This window comes from Primulina eburnea, chromosome 4 (genome assembly GCF_022965805.1).
Source record: "Primulina eburnea isolate SZY01 chromosome 4, ASM2296580v1, whole genome shotgun sequence".
NCBI classification, from domain to species: Eukaryota; Viridiplantae; Streptophyta; class Magnoliopsida; order Lamiales; family Gesneriaceae; genus Primulina; species Primulina eburnea.
The window spans coordinates 35,130,186-35,155,039 of NC_133104.1; the positions used below are offsets into that span (position 1 = coordinate 35,130,186).

At 34.8% G+C, this 24,854-nt stretch overlaps 2 protein-coding genes across 2 annotated transcripts; one reads left to right on the forward strand and one right to left on the reverse strand.

The window, feature by feature from the left end:
• Positions 1-1,740: 1,740 nt before the first annotated feature.
• LOC140831000 (ER membrane protein complex subunit 7 homolog) lies at positions 1,741-4,391 on the forward strand. The gene is made up of 7 exons (XM_073194643.1): positions 1,741-1,926; positions 2,020-2,063; positions 3,023-3,131; positions 3,380-3,443; positions 3,522-3,638; positions 3,718-3,817; positions 4,013-4,391. The coding sequence occupies exons 1-7, from the start codon at positions 1,850-1,852 to the stop codon at positions 4,108-4,110; spliced, it is 609 nt and encodes a 202-aa protein (XP_073050744.1). The 5' UTR covers positions 1,741-1,849; the 3' UTR covers positions 4,111-4,391.
• Positions 4,392-19,532: 15,141 nt separating this feature from the next.
• LOC140831001 (polyadenylate-binding protein-interacting protein 7-like) lies at positions 19,533-24,472 on the reverse strand. Its single transcript, XM_073194644.1, has 6 exons — positions 24,154-24,472; positions 22,284-23,183; positions 20,713-21,145; positions 20,538-20,608; positions 20,303-20,427; positions 19,533-20,183 (listed from the first exon to the last, which is right to left on the reverse strand). The coding sequence occupies exons 2-6, from the start codon at positions 23,064-23,066 to the stop codon at positions 19,895-19,897; spliced, it is 1,701 nt and encodes a 566-aa protein (XP_073050745.1). The 5' UTR covers positions 23,067-23,183; positions 24,154-24,472; the 3' UTR covers positions 19,533-19,894.
• Between the last annotated feature and the right edge of the window lie 382 nt (positions 24,473-24,854).

Sequence of the window (24,854 nt, forward strand, 5' to 3'; positions counted from 1 at the left end):
TATTCGTCTTTCAAGGTTAAAATTTTGGGCCATTAAGATTAAACTGTCCTACTTAGAATAAATTAGGTTAGAAGTGTACCGAATTCGGAATAATTCATAATTAATCTAGAACATTTTTGGATATTTGAGGCACATACACACATGGTTTTGGATACGAGAAATTCATTTTGTGCACAAACCCGATGTGGTGAACTCATTCACTGCACAATGTCTCCACCTATTTGTATACATTTTATGCGTCAAGTTTCAAGATATTAAAATAAAGATCTTGTACATAATACTTAATAAGTGGTATTGATGATTTGTAGAGTAAGCATGATGACACATTTATATGTAGAGTATATCTCTTGTGAGACGGTTTCACGAATCTTTATCTGTGAGACACGTCAACTCTACAAATATTCATAATAAAAAGTATTACTCTTAGCATAAAAAAATAACATTTTTTCATGGATGACCCAAATAAGAGATCCGTCTCACAAAGTACGACCTGTGAGACCGTTTCACACAGGTTTTTGCCTTACAGAGTAGTTCTCTTGTGAGATGGTCTCACAAATCTTTATCTGTGAGACGTATCCATCCTACCGATATTCATAATAAAAAGTAATAATTTTAGCATAAAAAGTAATATTTTCTCATTGATGACCCAAATAAGATATTCGTCTCACAAAATACGACCCGTGAAACCGTCTTACACAAGTTTTTGCTATTGAAAATATTGTTTTCGACAGCGTCGTCTATTTATAGAAAGATTGTCATCGTAACTTGAAATTGGGGTTTAGTCGATCCTGGTCAAATGGGGAAAGAAAGAAAATTAGATGAGGAACTGACATCCCTTGAATAAACACATTATCGGCATTATCAATGGGACTCTGTACAGTAGGTTTTCAAGCAATATATTACAAAATATACCTTCTGAAAGCTCTGGGCAGCTTCTGCAGTTGCATTTGCACAAATAGACTTCTCCAAGGACTCAAGGGCTCGTGACGGAGATGTGATGGCCGCAACGGTGGCCTTCCCCGGTGGGTGGTGGGTGTTGAGAGCTACCGTGAAAAGTTTTAGGAAAAATGGTGAGAGTCCCAAAATTTTGAACGAACGTAGAGCTCGAGGGCAATATCTAAAAGCCTAAACCATGGTTGGAAAATTACAAGATAAAATAAATCCAAAAGAAATAATAAATAATGACACATGTCAGTCATTGAAAGGCTCATGACAGTGCCCTTAAGCCCAAGATCGACTAAACCAAAGAAACATCCAACGATTTATCGACCAATATAATATTCAAAATATTAATAGAAATTTTCATCAATGCAAATTGTAATTAAACTAAATACCATGAAAAAACCGAAAATACAAAGCTTCATTCATATAATAAATATAATAGAACTCAATTAATTTATCCTAATTAACGAATTTCACTTAAATAATTACTTTTTTTATTTTAGATAATTTTTAAGGGTAGTGTGGTATTTTCGGGAGAAGTCGGTGAAAAATCTTCAATCAAAACATTTATTTGGGTTCACTCCCTACCCACAAAATTGTTGTATTATGTCATACAAAATGTGGTATATTTCATATGGAAATGTGGTACACTTCATGTAGAAATGTGGTATTAAAAAAATATCCAAAGAATGAACACAAAAAAAATCGATGGCCGGAGACTGAAGACGGTTTTACCGTATTTTCGGGGGGCACGAGAGTTGAAAAATATAATTTGGTTGCGTCGGAGAGAAAGTTTGCTATTAGAGATTTAATATTTATAAGCAAATTCCTCTTTTTTTTCTGCACTTAAAAAATAACTAACCAAGCAGCCAAAAACTTTTCAACGTATCTCTCTCCCTCTCCCCCCATGGCAGCGCATCCCTCGTCGATCTTTCTGTCGCTACTCTTACTCTTTCTGCCCTTTGCACTCGGGATCTCTGATAAGTCGGGTTTTTTTTCGATTCGAATCGCTATTACCTTGTAATTGATTTGATTTTCATGAAAAATAGTTTCTTATTGGATATTGATTTTGCCCAGGAATGGCGAGGGATTCAGCATTAATGGTAAAGTTAGATTTCCAGGTACCTTGGTTTCCTTTTAGTTTGCTAAGCTGGATCTTGCAATTTTTAATTTTTTTGTGATAAAGTTTGGATTTTTTTTTTTTTTTTTTTTTTTTTGCAACGATTCGTGCTTAGATGCTTATGATCTCTTCTTTTCTTTTATTACGAGTACTAACAGCTTAAAAAATGAGGCAATTATCCAATTTCTTGCTCATCTTTTTAACTTAGAGATATGGAAATGTTAAATCTAAGAAGTTTGGAATAATAAGAGTTCCATCAGCCGAAACTATATAGTTTACTTGTCAGTTACATAAACTCAATTGGGGATATGAGACATCATAGTTATAGTTACTACTTAATTTGGCCTTTTTTTTGTTTACTATCAGAAGTATGTGCTAATATGTGTGGAGAAAATAGGTGAGATTTTTCCTCATGAGAGCCAACATTTAGTGGAAAGCTATTTCAATGATCACGAGGGCATAATTTGAAAGTTACACGGATATATACTTTGAAACCTCATGTCCACCTTAGGGAATAGAGGATAGAGACCAGGCCAAGTTTTGATAAATGCCACTAATGAGTGACAAGGGACTTGTCTTCCCAAACCTGCTTAGCATGGAGGGGCGTAGAATATTATACTTTGTGTTTCAAGGAAAACATGAAATGGCATGTAAATTCCAATTTTTAAAAATGAACTCCGTCATGGGAGGGGACGCCCCATGGATTAATATTTGGTCTTTAATGCAAAATTCTCATTTGAGGTTTTTGGGCGTGGAAACAAAGTGTACTGGTCTATCATTGAACGGACACCCTATTACTTATATTTGTTCTTTACTGCATAATTTTCATCAAAGTTTTTGTGTCGGTATTGCAACCCTAAACAGAATATCCATCCTTGTCTTGTCTGATGTCCCCTTCTCTCTCTTTTTATTTTTTGGGGGTTAACTTTTTGTTTTATGTTTTGTATTTTCTTCTTCAAGGATTTAGTGCCACAGGATTTGGTCTCCCAGCAAAACTTTCAAATGTCAAAGTCATACTCAATGGTGGCCAGAAAGTTACTTTTTTGAGGCCAGATGGATATTTTTCATTGTATCCTACTCATCTTCTTCTTGTTTCCATCTCACTTTAGGGATTGGAGATGAATTTGACAGATCATTCGTTACTTACAATAATGTTTTTCTGTTGTTTGATGTGGAGACTTTTCAAATGGTGATGGTTTGTGACTAGCATCAGTACCTTGTCATCACTAATATTGTCTTGAAAACTGAAACTATTCATTTTTGTGAAAACATTGTAAAAGTCGACTTATTGTTGTTCTTTAACCATAATCCCTCAAGCCATAATGTGCCAGCAGGGACTCATCTTATTGAAGTGGCTGCAATAGGCTATTTCTTCTCTCCCGTAGGCTTCTTAATTCCTGTATTCAATTTGCAATAAATAGCTTACAACTATAGTATGATATTATTTTCTCGTCGCCAGGTCCGAGTTGATGTCAGTGCTAGGAATCCTGGTAAGGTCCAGGCAGCTTTGACGGAAACCAGAAGAGCATTGACCGAACTTGTTTTGGAGCCTTTGCAAGAGGAACAATATTATGAGGTTAGATCAAACACTTTATTACATTATTTAATATTTGATGCTTCAGTTCTTGATGTTTTATTTCATATAATTCTTGCAGATGAGAGAACCATTTTCTGTTACGTCCATATTTAAAAGCCCCATGGGATTGATGGTTGGATTTATGGTGATTGTGATGTTTGTGATGCCCAAACTTGTTGGTAAGTTTGTTGTCAGTTTATTTATACTTCGTGATTCCATTTAACCTTGCACGTGAACGTTGTACTTGCATTTGGTTAATATGGATTTTCTTCAGCTTTTTCATGATATGATCTTATATATTTGTGAATATATCCCCTTCTTGTTTTTAGATATCCCATATCATAGACCATCAAATTTTATTTATCCTGGAACAGATCCTGAAGAACTTAAACGAGCCCAAGAAGAAATGGGAAACCAGGGTGTTCCCTCTCTTGCAAACCTTTTGACCGGAGCCCAGCAAAGGAACAATTAGAAACTGAAACTGTGATTTTTCATCAGCGGAATTCACAGAAAGAGGTTTTGTGGTGAGGATTTTGAAATTTTGATGAAATGAATTTGAACTTTGTATGGATAGTCAGTCGAGTCAATCAAGAACGAGTTGTTCATTTTTAGCTTTAAATTTCGTACACCTGAATTTTATACTTGGTTGATCTCATTCGAACATAAAGTTTGTTTGTACCTGGCCAACTCAAAAAGTCTACAGATTATCATAATTTATATATTTGATATGGGAATCATTGAAAAGTGTATAAATTTAACATCCTGTTGGCTTTCTTGCTTGGGCAATTGAAACTTTACATGCAATTGTTTAACTGCTGCATTTTATTCAAGGAACTAAACAGGCGCCACAAAACCACCTTTTCTGTGGATCGAGATTCCGTCTCCTCTCTTAAATCATACTCCCTTGCACGCTCTCGATCCTTCTCAATTCCCCACGCCTGAACACAAAGTCGATGTTTCTTGGCAGCTATTATTTCTTCCAGAGCTTTCACCGGTGTGAGTATTTTCTCCACTTCTTTGTATGTAATCAGCATCAACTCATCATCTTCTTCCATCGTACACAAACATGGTCTCATCAATCTTGGCGATCTCTTCTTTAACCTCTTCATTGAGCTTGTAATCTGGGTTTGATTTTGTTGTTATCGGGGCTAGTGGCATATCTGCTATTTCTTGCTACAAACCAGCTAGTTGAGTCGAAAGCTTTTCTTCCTCTGCAGTTGTTCTTCTTTGTAAATTATGGATTGAAGAAAGCTGGATAGCCGAGAGCACAGGGAACGCGCTGCTGCTGCCGCCTCCGCCCCAGCCAACCCTGAAAGGCAAATAATTTCAAATTATAGTTTTGATTATCTAATTCAAGTCACAATCAAACTTGTTTCTTTGATTTTGTGAATTATGATTCTCGAGAATTCAAATAAATAATGGGCCAATTATTTCAAAACAAAAAATTTAAATGCCAAATACTAGATATTTGATAATCTAATGATGCTATTTTTAAAAATAGATTTGTTTGCACTACAATAACTTAGTGAATAAACATTTCATAATATAGCTTTGTATAATTTAATAATTCTAACCTACCTTTTTTGCACTACAATAACTTAGTGAATAATTATTCCCCAAAAAAATATTTTGCCTAAATCATTTCTTAAATATCTCAAATAATCATTGAAATAAATATAATATATTACGTAGTTTTTAGTATATTGTTCAATAATCGTAAATATATGAAAATTTATTTTACTATACTTCATAAATTTATTTTCTGCATTTTTTTAGATTTGATTTAATACTTCGATTCTAATATTTTAATTAAATGATAGTAACAAATCATTATTTTTTCTTTGACATTTTACAAATTATAGCTTTAATATGAAAATATGCTATTATATAAGAAGCAAAAAAATTAATGAGAAATAATTTTTTACTTTATAAATTTTACATTTTAAAGACTAATTTGAATAAAAATTGCGAAAATGGTTATATAAATTATTTTTATGTTCTTAAATTTTTATTTTAAACATTTGAGTACTACATATCGATGTCTATAAATATTTAGATATCTTTTTTTTCCCCGAGAATCATAAATATTTAATTTAGTAAACCATGGCTATATAAACACATTAATTTGCATATATTAATTTATATTTTGTTAAAATAATTTCTATTACACTTAAGTTTTAGTGATTTACAAAATAAATAGTATCAACCGTTTCTAGGATCCAGCCGCTTATTTTATCAATAAACTAATTTTTCAGACCGTTGGATTATTTCAAGCCTTTTCAGAGTTCAAGTCATTCTTTCTGTCTAGAAATCAAACTCTGGACTTTATCGAACTACAGCTGCAAGACATCCTCTGACAAGTAAACAATCCAAACTATTGAACGCAGTACATATTTCAAATCGTTGTTTTCCAACTGCACTTCAGAAAAGGTTAGTATTGAGAATTCCCAAAATGAATGTGAATTTTCAAGTTGTTCAATTGAAAGCTCGATATATTATACAATATCCTATTGAAAGCGAATCGGTTACTGTGCCCGAATGCGCAACGGAATTTGCGAAAAATCATATTTTTCAAGTAAGAAAAACCAAGCACCCACTAGTGTGTGTAGCAAATACCAAAAACACAAAATGTCATACACAAAGTGTTTATAATTTCTTACCTATCAATCACAAGGATTGATGTTTTGGCTCCAACTAAGTTGTAAACAACTTAGCTCTTGAAGGTAGACAATCTACAAGCTTCCTTTGAGCAATCCTTGCTCAAATTTCTTATTTCCTTCAAATTAGGTTCACCACTAACTATGAAGATCCACTCTAATTTTGCACTAGAAAAATTAGATCATTTTTCTTTGAGAAGTGTTTACTTTTCTCAACAAAATGAAGAAGAAAATTGAAGGAAATATTGCTCGAAATTTTCGGTCATATGGTTGCTTGGAGGAGGGAAGAAAACGTTTTTTGGTTCTGTAAAAAGTGTTGTGTATTCCAAAGGCATGCTAGCCTTTAATTTGAAATATTTGACCTCTCAACCCTTCACCTCTCTAGCATGCATTGTATTTGTGCTTGTAACAATTACAAAGTTCATGGACTTTGATTTAAATATTTCAAACACATTTGAGACCATTTAACATTTACTTGAATTTACTCAAGCCCACTAGTTGAATAATTATTTCTAATTGGGCTCTACAAGGCCCAACATTATTTAATTAATTCAAGACTTGAATTAATTTAATTATTTGGACTCTATTAGGTCTACTAATGTTTAATTAATTCAACACTTGAATTAATTTAATTGAGTCCATAATAATGTTTATGAAAATCACAATTTTCAAATACACTATTTATTGAGTCATATTTTAGTTTAGGAACATTTCCATAAATTAAAAGTTACATTCCCCATAATCTTCTTATAGAAGTCATACTTCTATTTTATTTGCGCTTATAAACTCCTGTATAAGCCGTTCAACACATTAAACTATTTTTCTTCTCCACGAGATCTAAAAAGTTAGCACTTGTATGACCCTCAATAGTTCATTGATAAAATTAGCCTTGGGTTCATATCTCAATGTGATTCAGGACTAAACACGTCCTTATATGAGCATACCCCAGTTGCTCCATTCTTACTTATCAACTCCTCGATAATAAGAAAGTCAGAACTCAAGTCTGATAGTGCCCAATCAATCATGTTAAATGCCTAGCAGCATCGCTTACATGATTCCCTAGGTATCAAATGATAGTGCTCGCAAGAACCATTTCATTATGGTTAGCATACAGTACGGTCTCTTCAACTTATATATCCCGACCGATTCGACAACTATTGGTATATCGAGAGCTGTCAAATAATCGATATTATGTGTCATGTTGTAATTGCATCGGTGATGTAATCTAAGAAACCCCTTTCTTAAACATACACATGAGATCACATAGGATATCCATACCCGAAGGTAAGCGGCTAATCCCGACTACAATGCATCGACTCCTACATGTTTCGACAAAACACTCAACCTTGCCACCCGATGACTCCATATGATTCAGTAAACAATTCAAAGTACAATTCTAGCACATAGAGTTTCAATGTTGCCCTGGGTCATAGGACTAATGGTGTACAACCATAAATTAGGACGTTTTCACTCGATAAAATAGAAACACTTGGAAAGTCCTTTATGGAAGGTTGTTCAGTGCACTCTACAAGGAGCGCCTATCTGCATGCTCTGACATCATAATGTCCCCTACCAATGAAACATGGTACTCACATCACAGATACTAGTCTCAAACTCGAGCGGCCTTTATCCATCTTAGCGACGGCTGAATCGACTAAGAACTGTTTATAATATACAATATTCTAAATATGAGTTTAATGATACTCATTATATGGGCATCTCATATTCTTTCTACTATTTGTATATTCAAGGATTTTATCTATGCAACAAGCATGTGTATACAGATAAAGATGTGCCATAACAATAATTTCAAATATTATTAAAATAAAAAATGTTTATACATAGAGTTTCAATGTGAACCCTCGGCCAAAACTTGGCTCAACAGGCACCTACTCTAACACTTATCAACTTCCAGAATAATAGGAGCCACTCTATTAGGATATAGTGTATCAACTTTATCAGAAACATGGACTTAAAGTCAGTTGAAAATTTATGAGAATTTAATGATAAATACGGAGTATGTCCATATTGTGGGGAAATGATATAGATAATTGCTGAAAAGAAATTTATAATTTGAAGCACTCTACTATAAATATGCAGTATATCATCAATTGTGGTGTCATTGGTGGAGTTCACTGTGAGAGGATCTTATTCTCTTTTAGATAATCCAAGAATTCAATACTCAAGTATTCTTCACCTCGATCAGATGGAAGTGTCTTAATACTCATTTCTAATTGTTTTTCTACTTCTGAAACTTTTCAAATGCTTCAGATTTGTGTCTCATCAAATAGAAATACACATAACTCAAATAATCATCAGAAAAGATAATGAAGTAGTATTGCTCATATTTTGTACTAACACTTGACGGACCACAAACGTCTGTGTGGATCAAATCCAGCAGACCATGTGCACGTTCCACATTTACACTAAAAAGAGTTTTGGTCATTTTTCCTTTGAGATAGAATTCACAAGTAGGTAGAGAATTTATGTCTTGACAAGTCAAACATGTCTTCTTCAACTATTTTGTGCATCATTCTTTGAGAAATATGAACTAGTCTAGTGTGCCATATTTGTGCAGGATTTGGATCATCTAATTTTTTTGTGTTTGTTGTTGTTTTCATATGTGCTTGGATATTGTTCAATGAAATATCTTTTAATTTTAAGTTATAAATATTGTTCATTAATTTGACGATTCCTATCAAACATTCATTCTTGTAAATATTGCAAACACATTGCAAAAATACAAGAATAATCATCCTATCAAGCATAGAAATGAAAAAAATGTTTTTAACCAACTCAGAAATATATAAAGCGTGTAACGTACCGTACTTTTTACTAAAAATTTTGCGGAAAAATTAAAAAATTTCTTAAATAAAAGGCGAACCTTCAAAATTCGATAAAATAAACTGTACGTCCCAAAAATAGTTGCAACAAAAGGTCTAAAATAAAGTTTGACAAAATTAGTTGTTTAAAATCTCATAACAAGTAGCGGGAAATCAGAGTATTTGACTTTTCATAAAAACTTAAAACTTGGGCGGTCCTCGGGTCTAGCCTCCTGCTCAGTCCAAGCCAGCTCCTTGGTCCCCACCCCTTTTCTCCTCAAAATCATACTCACCCGCATCGATCAAGTCTAGTGAGTCTAAAGGCTCAACACGTATAAACTGGAAGTAACGAGTAGTACGTAATAAAATCATATGCAAATTTAAAATAGAACATTACATACTTGAACTTTAACATGCATATAAAGCTTGAACTTACACGTAACATAGACGTGCCATAACGTGAAATTTTTCTTAAACATGCTTGCATACTTGTACATACATGAACATACATAAACTTCATAATTTTGCGTAGAGGCATGTTTCAAAGCAAGTGACCCATAACATAAAATGCCTGATCAGACTAAACCACAATACTGGGCTGACAAGGAAAAATCCACTGCCACATACATGAGATCCCCGTTCATGCTTTAACGAGTGGATCGATCCCCGTTCATGATTTAACGCTTTTCAATCCTGATCTAAACCCGTTCATGATTTAATGGGGTGGAGAGGTCCTCGGCCACGTTCACCGACTTCCAAACACATTCATAATTTGGTCACAAGACATTTAGCATACCTCAAAAACTTAAAAGTATTTTATTTCGCACGTCAAACATACTTACTTGGCGTTGAGGGATTCGTTGAATTTCGCTTGGGGCCGCTGCTGCACATGCTAACATGAATTTCAACACTTAACTTGCATAACTTAGATGTAGGTATTCGTGCTCACCACCGAGTCAATTAAATAGCTTATGACATTCTAGATCGCTCGGGACTTGACCTCTTTAAATAACAGTACTAACCTAGGACATCGAACCCCGAAAAATTTCTAAAATGATAATGTGAACATTTCCCAAAAATAATAGACATGAACTCACTATTGAAACTTGAAAATAAGTGGAAACCAAACATTTCTTACAGAAGGGTCCATGCTCGGGCGGTAAAACTTTGCCATTCGAGCGTCAGGTCTACTGGAAAGAACACTCGGGCAGAAAGAGTGGCGCTCGGGTGGTAAAAAGTTACCGCTCGAGCGCCGAGCAAACTGGACTCCGCTACTCAGAAACTTTTACTCTCCAATTTCGATTACACAGACAGTGAACAACACCTCGAGACTCATCCTAGGACACTATGGCACTGATTTGAATCCACAAAACATCCCAAACGATGATGTATGCCAAACAAGCAACAAATTCGTAAACTCAAATTTTGGCACCAATTGATTCCTACGATTTCTAATGCAACCAATGACTATCGACACGAAACGTAGCATCAAAAATCATCCCAAACTCATACTCCATATACCTAAACACAGCAGCGATCACCCGACGGTTCCCAACGAAGCTGGCAACAAATAACTTCAAGAACACATCATTAACATATTTTCAGAAAACGCAGTTTGAGCAGTCCCACAAAAATCACCATAACTCACTCAATTTTTATCCAAATACTTCTAACTTTATATCAAATCGAAGGTATTGAAAAGTTCTACGATTTTTATGTTGAAGGATTTCTCAAAATCGCGACCGAAAAATCGCAGTTTTTAAAAGAACAGCAAAAACGAGATTTTCAGATCCAGAAACGTTCAAAATACGATCTAGACAATTTCTGCTCAAACTTTACATATCACACATGTATTTTTACGCATAAAAACAACGCTACACATACTATGACATGATCGACGCAGGAAAAATAGAATATACGTGCCTTTTGATATTAAAATTAAACGAACCGGCGATACCGAAGCGGAGACGGAGTGAGGGTTGATCCGGGACGAACGTGGCACTATTTTCTTTGAAGAAAATTCACGAAAATGAGCTGGAAGATTGAAGGGGAAGGGGCGGCTGCTCTGAATCTTAGAACCCTAGGTTTCCATCCCTCAAAAATAAGAAAATCTGAAATGATATAAGTGTGTGTGTGTGTTGTGTGTGTTAAAACGTGTATGTGTGTGTGTCTCGGTGTGTGTGTTTAGTCAAATTAGGGGATTAAAGTATTGCTTAATTAAAATTTAACCCCTAATTAAATGTTAATTAAACACTAACTAAAATGTTAACTCTTCACAAAATACTAGCACCTTAAAAATTGAAATAAAATACAAAATGCTAGACTTTAAAAGTTTTAAAATTCTAAAATCACCCAATTAAATAATTTAGGCTTTTAAAATACTAACAACTTAATAAATTATTTAAAATGCCACATCCTTACTTTAAAATAAAATACCATATTTTAAAATTACCAAAATCGTCACCGGTCTCTATTCCTCGATCCTACATCGAGTAATCGCCTGAAACATGAAACTCGAGAAATAGGTGCATCAAATAAACATAATAATTTAAAATAATGCATTTAAATCAATCATGCATCACTAAAACTCATTTTAAATTAAAATAAATGAATTAAAAATTAAATAAATGCATGAGTTTTACATATACTGAATTTTGGGCTCTACAAAGCGTCTCTCAAAAGTAACTTAAAATTATGTTTAAAATCAAAGTAACATTTCCAATGACAGTTGCAGCAACCCTTGCTCCATTCCCTACTCTCAAAAATATTTCGTCATCTCTAAGTCACTTGCTTCTTGCCATCACCTGCAAATCATTGCATAGATAAGAATCACATCTGGTATCCAATACCCAGGAAGAAAAATTATTTGAGACATTTACTTCAATGTAAAACATATCATGGCTAGAACGCTTCTAGGCTAGATACTCCATGAAGTTACGCCTCTAATGTCTAGGTTTGTCGCAGTGGAAATAAATATGTTCTGACTTGTCGGGCTTTGTGGGCCCTGGAGTGGGTTTCTTGTATGACTTTTTATTAGGCTTGTTCTTCTTGGGTAGGGCATAATGCTTCTTCCCTTTATTTCGGGTTTTTTTTTCATACTGGACGATGAGCCCACTCAAAGAACATGCTTTTCTTTCTTGATTGTGGCCTCATAAATAGTAAGCATGTTGACCAACTCTTCAAGAGTGATCTCAAGCTTGTTCATATAAAAATTTACTAAAAATACATCGAACGAGTGGGGCAATGACAACAAGAGAATAACAGTCGAGAGCTCACTAAGAATAATCGCGTCGAGTCCCACCAACTTCTCAATTAGCCCAATTATCATAACACCATGCTCATGGACCGAAGTCCCATCTCACAGGTGTGAGGTCATGAGTTCTTTAACAGTAGCATGTCTCTCTGAGTGAGTTTGTATACCGTACAATTATTTCAGATGAAAGTGAATGTCAGCAACATTCACCGCCTCCTTGAACCTCCTTTGAAGTACATTTGGCATAGAAGCTAACATGTAGTTTTTAGCTTGAAGATCATGGTCTCACAATTTCTAAAGCTTAGTCGATTCAGTCTCAATGACGTCGGAAGATGCTTTCCTCGGTGGCTTCTTATCAAGCACATACACAATCATTTCCAAGTTCAAACAATATTTAAATTTCGAAACATGTCATTATAGTTAGGGACAATTAACTTTTTTTGATCGAAAACTATTTAAAGCGGGTTACGAGACGTCATCGTAAATATACTGAAAACGAAACAGATAATTGTAACTTATTATTTTAAAATATTTTTAAGATATAAAATATATATTTTTATTTTATAAATTGTTCTCCCACTATTTTGATATTTTCACCACTTTCTGATGTAAAAGAGAAATCGTATTTTTTTAGTAGGCACATAGAGCCCAATTAGATAATTATGATCCCAAATAATATCAATCAATTATAATTTCTAAAATGTATAATCCAATTACATACCTATGCAATCTCTCCGTGTTTCGCCTCACGTTTAATAAAGACCCAATAATATGACGTCGTTTATTTTCATGTGTCCAACCGATCCATCAATATTGTATTGTAGTGGACAGTCGCCATGAGTTCTCTCAATAACATGAGATGAAGTAATGAGTGTTCTACTCAATTCACATCATATGTCCTTTGAAAGTCACATCTTTCGGGCGTCCAGGTATCTCCAAGCATTCATCATGCAACCACGGTTTATGGACGGCAATAATAAATTAAATTCTTTTAACTTTTTACTTTTGCGGTTTTATATAAATTTTGAATCTTATTCAAAATGATGGATTTTAATTTTAAAATTATCTCAGTATTTTAATTTAAGATTGAGCACCATGAGTTTGTATGTTTGCCGGATTCATGCAACTATATTATTTAATAATATACATACATGCATAATTATATATCGCACATATATCATCATATGACATTCAACAACAAAAATTAATAAGGATGATCGATCACCAATATTATTAGACATGGATCCAGGACCATAACCTAGGTGAATGCAGAGATGCAAATGCAACTTATTACAAGAGCTTCTAATATTTTACATGTATTCATCTTGTGCATCAGGTCTACCATCTTCCAGTTTTGATCTCCCACTATTTCTAATAATTACATTTCGGTAAACATGTCACATAAGAGATACATCATATGAGGTGGGAACGAGACATAAACTAGATCCACTTTAACAATATCAAATACTAACAAAATGAATAAAATAGTAAAATATCATAACATACACATATCACATTTGTTAAGGCTCTCGATCATCATTCACATTTAATATCATATATTAACGTCAATTAATTAACAAATTTTATTAATTGATTAAACCATGCATCTACTAATTTTATTCCTAACCAACACAATAGTAAATAAATTAAATAAACAGATTTTATTTAATGACCAATTTATTCAATAATATTTGATTTCTTGTAGCAATTCAAGCTCATGATCTAGAACAGTGCTCGAGACGTTCTCGGGCACCTGTCTGCGCTGCCCAATCAAATCGGGCGCTGGCGGGCACGTTGTGCGCATAGGTGGCAACGCAGCTCACACACGGTTTCTGGACAGTTCGATTTTTTTTTGTTTTCTGATTAAAATCAAAATTTTAATGGTGCATCAATTTTTCGAAAAATTTTCTTGCGTGGTTAGAAATAAAATACTCAACATGAAATTAAACCATATGATGCAGAGAACTTGGCTCAGATACCACTATTAGAGATCGGTTTTTTCGTGTCCAAAATACAGCGGAAGTTTAAAAAAAATTATTTTGATGTTCAAATAACATCTTTGGAAACTCATATAGTTTAAATAAATAAAGCATTCATAGGGTGTTAATGAGTATACATTTAGTTAATAAATCACTTGGCACCAACTATTCCAAGATTGACGGAAATATCTCTAGTGGTATTCTCTACGAACGATCTTCTTGAAATCTTCTTTCTCCAATCAAATCTACCACTGAAATATTTGTTCATCCTCTAAATACATTAGAAAATTTATAAGAATTTTATTGTTTGAAAGCAAAAACCAAAAGACGGTTCAAACCCTTAATTCCAATTGAGGTGGCCGAAATTTTGAAGTAATATGGATATAGATTTTCGAAAATTTGCATGTGGTGGATGCTAGAGTTTTTTGCCTCCTCACTTAAAATTAAATCCTTAACCTAATTTCCTTAATTATAGGTTTAGGGTTCCTTAATTAAACTTAATGGACTTAGTTAATTAATTTGGCCAGTCCAACTAGTTTAATTAATTATTATATTAAATTCTATTAAGAAATTTAATTATTTATCATGTTGGACTTGTACTCCTATAAGCCTATTATACATACTTTCCACTACATTAATTTAATCTTTTATAAATCCAACCAATTTAAGTTTAATATTTTAAGCTCTCAATTTTCATACATTCAACTCCTTCAATTTATTCTTTCCAAATTTTAATTATCATAAATTCAATTCCTTGAATTTATTGTTGCAACGGGAACAAATGATTCAGTACTTGTATGACCTTCAATGGTTCAAAGATACAGCTAGCAGTGGGTTCACAACTCTTTGTGATTCAGGAAATTTTCATTTATTCAGGCTTATCCTAATTTGTCTCATTCCATGAACCAACATTTGATCATGAAAATATCAGAAATCATTTTCTGATTAAACCCATCGAATCATGGTAAAAGCATCTAGTAGTATCGCCCCATGATTCCTTAGGTATCACTGATAGTGCCTGCAAATACCAATCAGTTATGATTAACGTACATTACGGTCTCTTTATCTCATATATCCTGAATGAATGTAACAATTGGTTCATCGAGGGTTTCATACTAGATTCGATAGCTATATGATGCATTCATGAAATATTCATAGTGTCATCGTATGTACATCTAGAGAACCATTGTCCCTAGTGTATATCTTACATCTGGCTAGATATTTCACGTACCATTATTCCGTTAAATCACATAGGATATTCACACTCGTGGATGAGCAGTGAATTCCCGAATACAATGTACTGGCTCCTACATATGTCGCAATTACACCCAACCTCGCCATCTTGTGACCCTCGCGGAGTCGATAAACAAGTCAAAGCACAATTCTAGTATGTAGAACATCACTATTGTCTCGGGTCGTAAGGATTAATGATGTATAGTCATAACCACGAACTTTTCCTCTCGATGAATGATTACCACTTGAAAATTCCGAGAGAGAGTTGTTTGCTACAATCATCATATGATTACCCATCTGCGTGATTGGACATCTCTATGTCTTTACCATGAAACACGGTACACAACATCACAGATGTTAGTCTCAATTTCAAGCGGTCTTTATCCTTGTTTTTTGGCGGCTTAATTGACAAGGAACAAATTTAGAATATAAAGTAATTGTACATCCAGAATAGTCCTAAGAAGACATGAACCCAAGCTATCGAAGTACGATTCATTTGTATTAAAATATAATCAAGATCTTTATCTATGTCGATTGCATGAGTATACATATAAAGTAAAACAAAATCATGAAATATAAATCATATTAAAATAAATAATGTTTGTTACATCTGAGTTGATAAATTTTTTAGTCAATCGTTGACTTACACGACATCTACTCTTTAACATTTTTTGCTAAGATAAGATATGTTGTCTTCCTGGTAAGTTTTTGATTACATGGCCGCACGGGAAGGAATGCGTTTAGTGCTTCGGTTACAACTTACAACTACAGCTGTGGGTATTGGAAAGTGATGCTCTCAATGTGGTCCAAGCAATTCAACATATTTTTCCACTTGCACCCGAGGCACATTTTGTTGAGGAAATACAATCTTCTTGTGCACAAGTTTCAAATACTAAAGTTCAACACTGTCCGAGGAAATCGAATTTGGTTGCCCACGATTTGGTTAAGGAAGGTTTAAGTAGTGGCACTAATAATGTTATTTTGAATTTCATACCTTTATGGCTTGGCCCTTCTGTACAAATTGATATGCTTAACTCGTAAATGTGTATTTGGTTTTAAAAAAAAAAAGAAGAAAAAAGATATGCATGTGTCATGCCCATTCAAAAAACGAAAGGCAATAATGACAAGGAAGCTTTTTCTAATGGCCTAAAAAGTATTGTTTTCATTTTGTACCAGTTGTGTACGATTTGCGAGTCCCATTTGCTATAGTAGATGACCAACAAATCAACTTTTGGCTTGAGTTTTATTGATACTTATATAAAAAACAATCTTTATTTTAATATTATTTTACAGTTTTATCCAATTATATCAATTACTTTATTTGTATACTCATGCAAGTTATATAGATAAATCATTTGAATATATAATAGGCACCGTGAGGTCTGCCTCGCAACGTAAGATCATGAAACTCGTTAGAAAGTGTACCGTATATTCTGAATATATTCCTAGTCGAATCAACCACCTAAAATAAGAATAAAGGTCGCTCGACCTTGAGCTTGAGACTAATATATGTGATGTAAACACAATGTTTCATTTGTAAGGACGTGAAAATATCTATTCATACAGATGAGTGATCATTTGAAGATGTACTGAACAAACCTCCATTGACTGACCAAGTAGTTATCACTTATCGAGTGGAATAGTATATGGTTATCGTTGTACATCAATAGTCCTTTGATCCGAGACAACGTAGAGGCTCTACGTACTAACATGCATTTTGATCTGTTTACCGAATCCATTGAGGGTATCAGGTGGCGAGGTTGGATCTAGTTTCGAAATACATAGGAGCCAATGTATTGTATTCGAGGATTCACCATTTCCCTATGGATAAAGATATCATTTATGATCTGATGAGTTAATAGTGCAAGAAATCTCTAGTCAGAGTAAGACATGTGTATTGTGGAAAAGTGTTTCCCCAGTTTCACATATCGTGTCACTGTTATTAATCAAAGATATATCACATCGTTATCGAATTCATTTGTGATTCTCGATATACTAATGATTGCATATTTGATCGAGACATATGAGTTGAAGGGACCGTAGTGTACGCTAACCATAACTTAAAGTTCTTGCAGTCACTATTGGTGATACCTAGAGGATCATGGGGTGATACTAATAGACACTCTTAGCATGATCTGAGGGGTGCAATCAGACTTGAGTTATGACATTCTTGATCAAGAAGTTGATGAAAATAATTGAATTAATTAAGGTAAGTCCGAATAAGAATAATTATTATTCTGAATAATATGATATGAGGCCCAGGGCCGAAGAGGGTGGGGGGTGATTGCCGGTGCCATGAGGTTGCACGGACAATGAGCAGCTCCTAGCAGACTTCTAGGCGAAGAGTAATGAATTAACCGATCTTACACCGGAAGGAGAGGGATTCTAAAAATGTTCAGATGTGAGACTGTGCAGTTGAGGATGACTTAAAATATTTTATTTTTACTACTCATATCAAGAATGTGTATTTTCTTTTCGATAGCTCATCACATAAGAACTCCAAGGTTAAGCATGCTTGACTTGGAGCAATTCTGGAATTGATGACCTACTGAGAAGTTTTTTAGGGTGCATGTGAGTGAGGAGATAAGCACGTTGAAAAGACTCGTCTTAGTACAATGAGAACAGTCGTCGAATTTAGGGCGTTATAGTTTGTATCAGAACCGACATCTCCTAGTATGGTGTGGTTCGGAGACGAATCAAGTGGAAGCTGATGGACATGTGAGGCCCCGGGCTGAAGGAAGGGGGGAGAATTGCCGGTGCCATGAGGTTGCATGGACAATGAGCGACTCCTGACAGGCTTTTAGGCGAAGGGAACATGAGTTACGATCTTACACAGGGAGGAGATAGATTCCAAAATTGTTCAGGTATGGGATTGTGCAGTTAAGGAGGCTTACAAGATTTCATTTTTACTGCTCATATCAAGAAGGTTCATCTTTTTTTCGGTAACTTATCACATAAGAACTCCAAGGTTAAGCGTGCTTGACCTGATGCAATTTTGGGATGGATGACCCCCTGGGAAGTTTCCGATAGTGCGTGTGAGTGAGGACATAAGCACACTAGAGAGACTTGTCTTGGTACAGTGAAGATAGACATTGAATTTGGAGCGTTACATATGAAGTTGTGAGCTCACGACTAGCTGTAATCATGAGCCTTGATTAATTAGTTGATTGGTTAATTAACAATTAATTAAGAAAATTAAATAATGGTTATTTAATTTTACATATATATTGAGATATAAATATCATGCATTATCAAGAATTGATTTTGCATGATATATACTACATGAGAATTTTAATTAATGAAAATAAATAAACCTTAATGAGATTAAGATTATGAGTCCTAGTACAATTGAATTAGTGTATTCTTATTAACATGTTATCAAATATTCTACCTCTTCTCCTAGAAGCAAATTACAACCACCTTTTATTTTGAGGAACAAAAATTCGGTCACCCTCTTCCATCGCCCCGCCCCGACACTGCTGGATTTTTGAAATTCCGACGATCCAATCTCGACATTAAATCGTTTAGATCTCTAATGCGATCTAAACAAGAAACTCAATCTCTGATCGTAGACTTTATTTAACGATCGAAGAAAGAGAGACCCGTTCGTAGAGATTTACCATAAAAATCAACTCTGTTAATCTTGGACTGGTTTGATATATAACATTTATTACGCAAAGTAATCAGATCTAAATAACCTATAAATGTTTAAATCATACGACACCAAAAAACGTTTTGAATGACAACAATAAAAAAAATTAAACTTCCACTATGCCATAAATGTGAGAAAACGATTATCCAGCACCATTACCACACAATCATCTAATTTCTAACCACACAATCATCTAATTTCTTGCTCATTAACATCGAAACCTTTCTTTGAGCAACACGGCAGCAACTCTTTTCTTCCTCTCCTACTGGTGAATCAAGATCAACAAGACAAACAGATATAACAATCCAACTGCTAGATGAATCTTGAACTTCGTGTAAATAGAAGCAAACAAATGTAAAAGATAAGTGGTACAAAAAAAATTACAAAGCCAATACAAATTACAGGCATCTACAAAATCGAACTCTTGAATTCGGCCAACTACACAGTAACAATACAGATACATCTGCCTCCCCCTACTCTTTCAAGATCCCTTCTTTTTCCATTTTTCTAACTTTTCCATTGTGCAGGATATTTGTCCTACTCCATTCTTTCCCATTTACAGGTAAAAAACAAGTTTCTCTTTTTTTAAGTTTTTTGCACTTGCAAAGGAATTGACGGCGAGCTTTTGTCAACTTAATAATCTACTACACCTTTCCTGCTTCAGTATATGACAACTCGAAGGAGGCCTGGCTGTGGCTCAGAGTAAACAAGCCCCTCTTCCTCTAGCAGGTAGCGCTGAACAGCAGTGGGAAGTCGAGCAGGGGTTCGTGAACCCCTTGTGTGGTGACCTGTTCCAACGCATACGTAAGCAAGCAAACACTGGCCTGCAGACCTGGCCGTGTTCTTCAATACTGCGAGTTCCCGTTTGAGCACGTGAATAGCTTCATTTACATGAAGACCGTGTAGATCGATCATTCGCTCTCTTCCATTGCTTTGCGCATCTGGATTCCTGTAAATAAATTGAGTGTGTGTCTTGTGAAAACAGATATAGTTAAAAGGGATTCACAAGAGTAGAATCAGTGGACATAGAAAAGCCAGGAGTGGCCCAAGAGTCCAAGATGCACGAACCTTTGACGATAAATAGATTCTTGAGCCTTTCCATGGGCTGCTTTCATGTGCATGTTATGCAACTGCCCTTTAATACTCAACTCCTTGGCCAAAGCCTTGTTACCAATTAGGTACGCCTGTCGTGCCTATCTCACAGTATATATATTTTAGATATAAACAAACAAGGGAAGTGTGTTTTATTAATTATCCACCCACGTAATGTTCACCCTTCAAGAAATCGACTCAAAGAACATACCTGCTCGAAGTATGAATTACGTACACGTGCATGATCACGAGCTTCCTCCCGCGTTTCAGAATAAATACTTGCTGCCATCTCAACAAAGTTAAAACATACATATGCGTGCATGAAGAATTTTTGCATGATTAAAGTTCTAGAGTGTGATTTAATTATATTGTCTCAAAAACATTACCGACGGCATCTCCAGTTTCAAGCCAGACAGAAGATGCATGAGCAGATCCTCGATTTTGCAACCTGTCACTATAAATGCTTCTGCTTTGGCCACCATTATGTGAGCTTGCCAGTTGCGAACTTCTACTCGACCCAATGCTTGGGTGTGCGGACCCACTTCGTTCATACTTCCAGATGCCAGAATCTTGAGATGCCATTCTTCTGACAACAGAAGCAAAATCTGTGTGTCCTCTTGCCGGAAAGGAGGAGCTGGATTTGAACGTCACTGAACTTTCCTTTTCCGAAAACCGATATGGATCCATCTCACTGCTAAATTTTACCAAACCATTTTGAGCATCTGGTACAGAAAGAGCAGGAAAATCCAATGCACTTAGATTTGGAGCAGACAATGCTTTTGGATTCAGAGTCCGATTCAAGCCCCCATCAACTTGAAGCTGATACCACAAGTGCAGTATACAGTGAAACTTAATCAGATACTGCAAAGCCATCTTTCGTAAACAAATACGAAGGGAAATCTCATCTCTTCAAGGGCCGACACTAAACCGTGGAACAACGGGTAAAAGTCATGTTGAGATGTTTTACTTAAGAACCGGGTTGCATGGGCTAAACACAGTGTGCTTAGTTTTTTCAGGTTAAAAATCTCACTAATACAATACAATTTGAACACACTTCACCTACCACTACTACACCTATAGCACTTAATTTCATGAGATTTCCTTCGTACTTCCGAAATGGAAAAATGAATTGAGTACGAAAATCCATTGTTCTAAAAGGTGCCGACTAGGAATGTACCGGCGGCGCCTAGGTGCTTGGCAGTCGCTCACCACCTCGATTTTTAGAAACCACCTAGGAGGCCGCCTAATGTGATATATAGATTTTTTTTAATTTCAATTTTTTTAAAAAAATATTGTTTGACATATTTTTCAATCAATTTGTATCGTATAAGGAGGAAGAATATGCAATTGATTATGAGCTTGTATCTAATATAGAGGAATTATTGAAGAAATACGGAGAAAAAAAATATATTTAGGTAAAAAAGAAAAAACGTTTAGGCCACCGCCTAAACACCTAGACGTAAGCGGTGCTTACTGCCTACCGTTTTTTAGAACACTTTAAAAATCACTATGTTACTCCCATCAGGGACCAGAATAACATTGACTCAAAGCACTATATGAAATTATTAAGTAATAGACCACTTATTCTTGGTACTTATAAAATCTTGTCTTCTCATGTCAGTTGTATATTCAAAAGCAAAATATTAGAATTAGAACAAAATCAAGTATACCAACAGAACATGATTTAACTCCCAATTCTGGTGGACACGCTAACATTGATCCCACAGTTCCTTCTGAAAATTGAGATAGCACCATGTTACTATATAAGTTAGGCATTTATGTCCTATTTTCATGGTTAAAATTAAAGGGTATGAGCCAAAATAGGATGCATGAATGTGAATGTTTTTGACAAAATAATTAGCAATGTATTAGAATTATAGAGGGCTTACACAAAGCTAGAGATGAACTACAGACCAGAAGTCAATAGTCATGCATTAATGCTGAGGTAAAAGCCTACCTCGAGCTGAGTAAGTATCTCAATCGTCAGATTTAAGTCACCTCCGCTGGCAAAATACACTTCTCCAAGACTTTCTGCAGCAAAACCAGGAAATTGTGAGGCCAAAAATTCAAGGGGGTTCATTTCCACATTATCCACCAATGGTTGATCATTTGACAAGTCAGCTAAAAAACTGTGTCTTGAATTTCCATTATAAGGAGGTCCTTCTCTTCTAACAATCTGATCGTTGCTGATATTCTGTTTGCCCCACGGTCTAGCAAGTGAAGGGAGAAAACCAGTAGGAGATGGGTAATCCTCATATGATGAGAGAGGATATTTCAGCTTCTCGGTAAACCTATTGCCATGACTAGAAGAATGAGGTGATAATCCCTGCTGCCCAGTCAAAGTAAAGCCACTACCAGTCAAATCAGAATATCTTGAGCCTTCATGAACATCAGTTGAGGATAAGTTCAAAGGTGACAAACTGTCAATCTCTTGAGTATCATCAATGCCCATACCCTTGAAGTCAAGAGTAATATCATCTGGAAGCTGATGGCTCCAGTACCGCTGAGCTTCTTCGTCAGACTTATTTGATACTGAGGATTCTGATCTATCTAACATAGCTTTTCCTGGTGAGGCTGCAGCGGAGGTGCTATATTTTGACGAGGCATCTCCAGTGCTACTGCCCACAGCAGGAGGCCTCAGAGCAAAAGGAACAAATTCGGCAGCATTGGGATTCAAAGTTGCTTTTGCAGCACCAAGATTTTTGTCACCGATGGAAGCTCCCTTATCCGGAAAGTTCATAATTTATTGAAATCTTGAATAGGTTATAATTAGGAAAATAAAAAGGTATTCGCGTGCCACAAAAATCTTTCTAAGGAATAAAAGAAGCCATGTTATGGTGTATGTATCAGCCAAACCCTGAAGATGAATAAATACTTACATATCAGAAATCCAAGTTCTGTAAATGCCAAGGCATTTTACAATCATAAGAGGCTCTAATAAACAAAAAAAGAGAAAATACACTGAAGATAACTGTGAGAAAATCAAAAACTCCAAAAACCTAGTGATTTTACAATAATAGGTCTCGGAGGTATTGTAGATTCAAGTAAAAATCATACATGGAATAATAATATGGTCTAAAAAACGTAACAATTTTTTGTATTCACAAAGCAGAGCTCAGTTCGCCGATCAAATTTGAACCACAAGACAATATAAAATCACCCACAATTACAGAAGGCACAATTTACAATTTTTCAGTGAAGATTTTGCTAAATAACTTCAAATATAGTTAGTACATTATAACCTTTTCACAACAAGTCCACAATATCTTCCCTTCCATACCCCAACTCTGGATGGACCAATGATTGGTTGACCCCGGAATAAAAAAAAAATAGTTTCAAGATTTTTTATATTTTTTTGGGGGAATTGCGGATTTCAACCACTCTCAATTCACTAAGTCGGCCTTGCCGAGAGGTGCTAAATTGGAAACTATTAAAGCTTAAGGTCTAGAAAACAAAGCTCTCAACCAACAAGATCTATGGAAAAAGCCACATAAACAAAAAGTTCTCACACTTCAGCAGTTCATTATAGTGAACCAAAATTTTTTCATCAGCAATAACCAACTATCAATACATAAAACCTATTACTAAAAGAATTAAAGTTAAAAACTTAAGACACATAGTTTACCAAAATCTCCACATTCAGCAACCAAAATCAAAACAAAGAGAAGAAAAAAGATAAGATAAGATAAGAGGTAAAAGGAACTACTTTAAACATCAATCACACAACTTACCACACTAGATCTAAAATTTTATAAACAAAAAATAAACATGAATTTTTTTATTAAAAAAAGTCAAAGAAAGACAAAATCTGGGTTCTGTAGATATACCTTTACGAAGCCCTGTCGTGAAAGAAACCAAATCAAAGACATCCATAACCAGAGGGAAAAGATGGGATTTTTACAAAAGCTGGGATTTTGCTATATAAAAGGGCCCGAGTGTTCGTACGTAACTGTTTACCGATTAAGCCCAAAAAACTGAAATCTTGATTCTATTTCCTTCTAACTCTGGTGAGGGTATCGGTTTCTTGATTCTGGAGGAAGAGGTGTGAGTTTTTTCCCCTTCTCTGCCTAATCTTTATCTATATTTCAGGCTTTTTCGTTTTAATCTCTCTCTAGTATGCTCTCTACTGGTTTCATATAGCTATTTCATCCTTCTTTCATTGTTTTCTCTTTTTTGCCCCATAATTGTAATAAATATTATTATTATTATCGACAAATTATATTTATCACCTCCGAAAAACATAGAACACTGCAATTAAATGTATTTCAAACCTCATGTTTTTTAAATCTGGTACATTTGCCATATTTATAGAGATTTTTATGTCTGATTCTAAAAAAAAAGAGCTTTAAAATATCACTAATTTCATGTAGGAGGTTTTTTTTTAAGCTTTTACAAAGACCCTAAATGTAAATTACACTATTATTATTATTATTATTGTTGAAATATTATTTAAAATGTGAAAAATATTTGTGTTGAAAATGTGAATGTTGAATGTTGAAAAATAGGTGTTGAATATTGAAAATTAGTG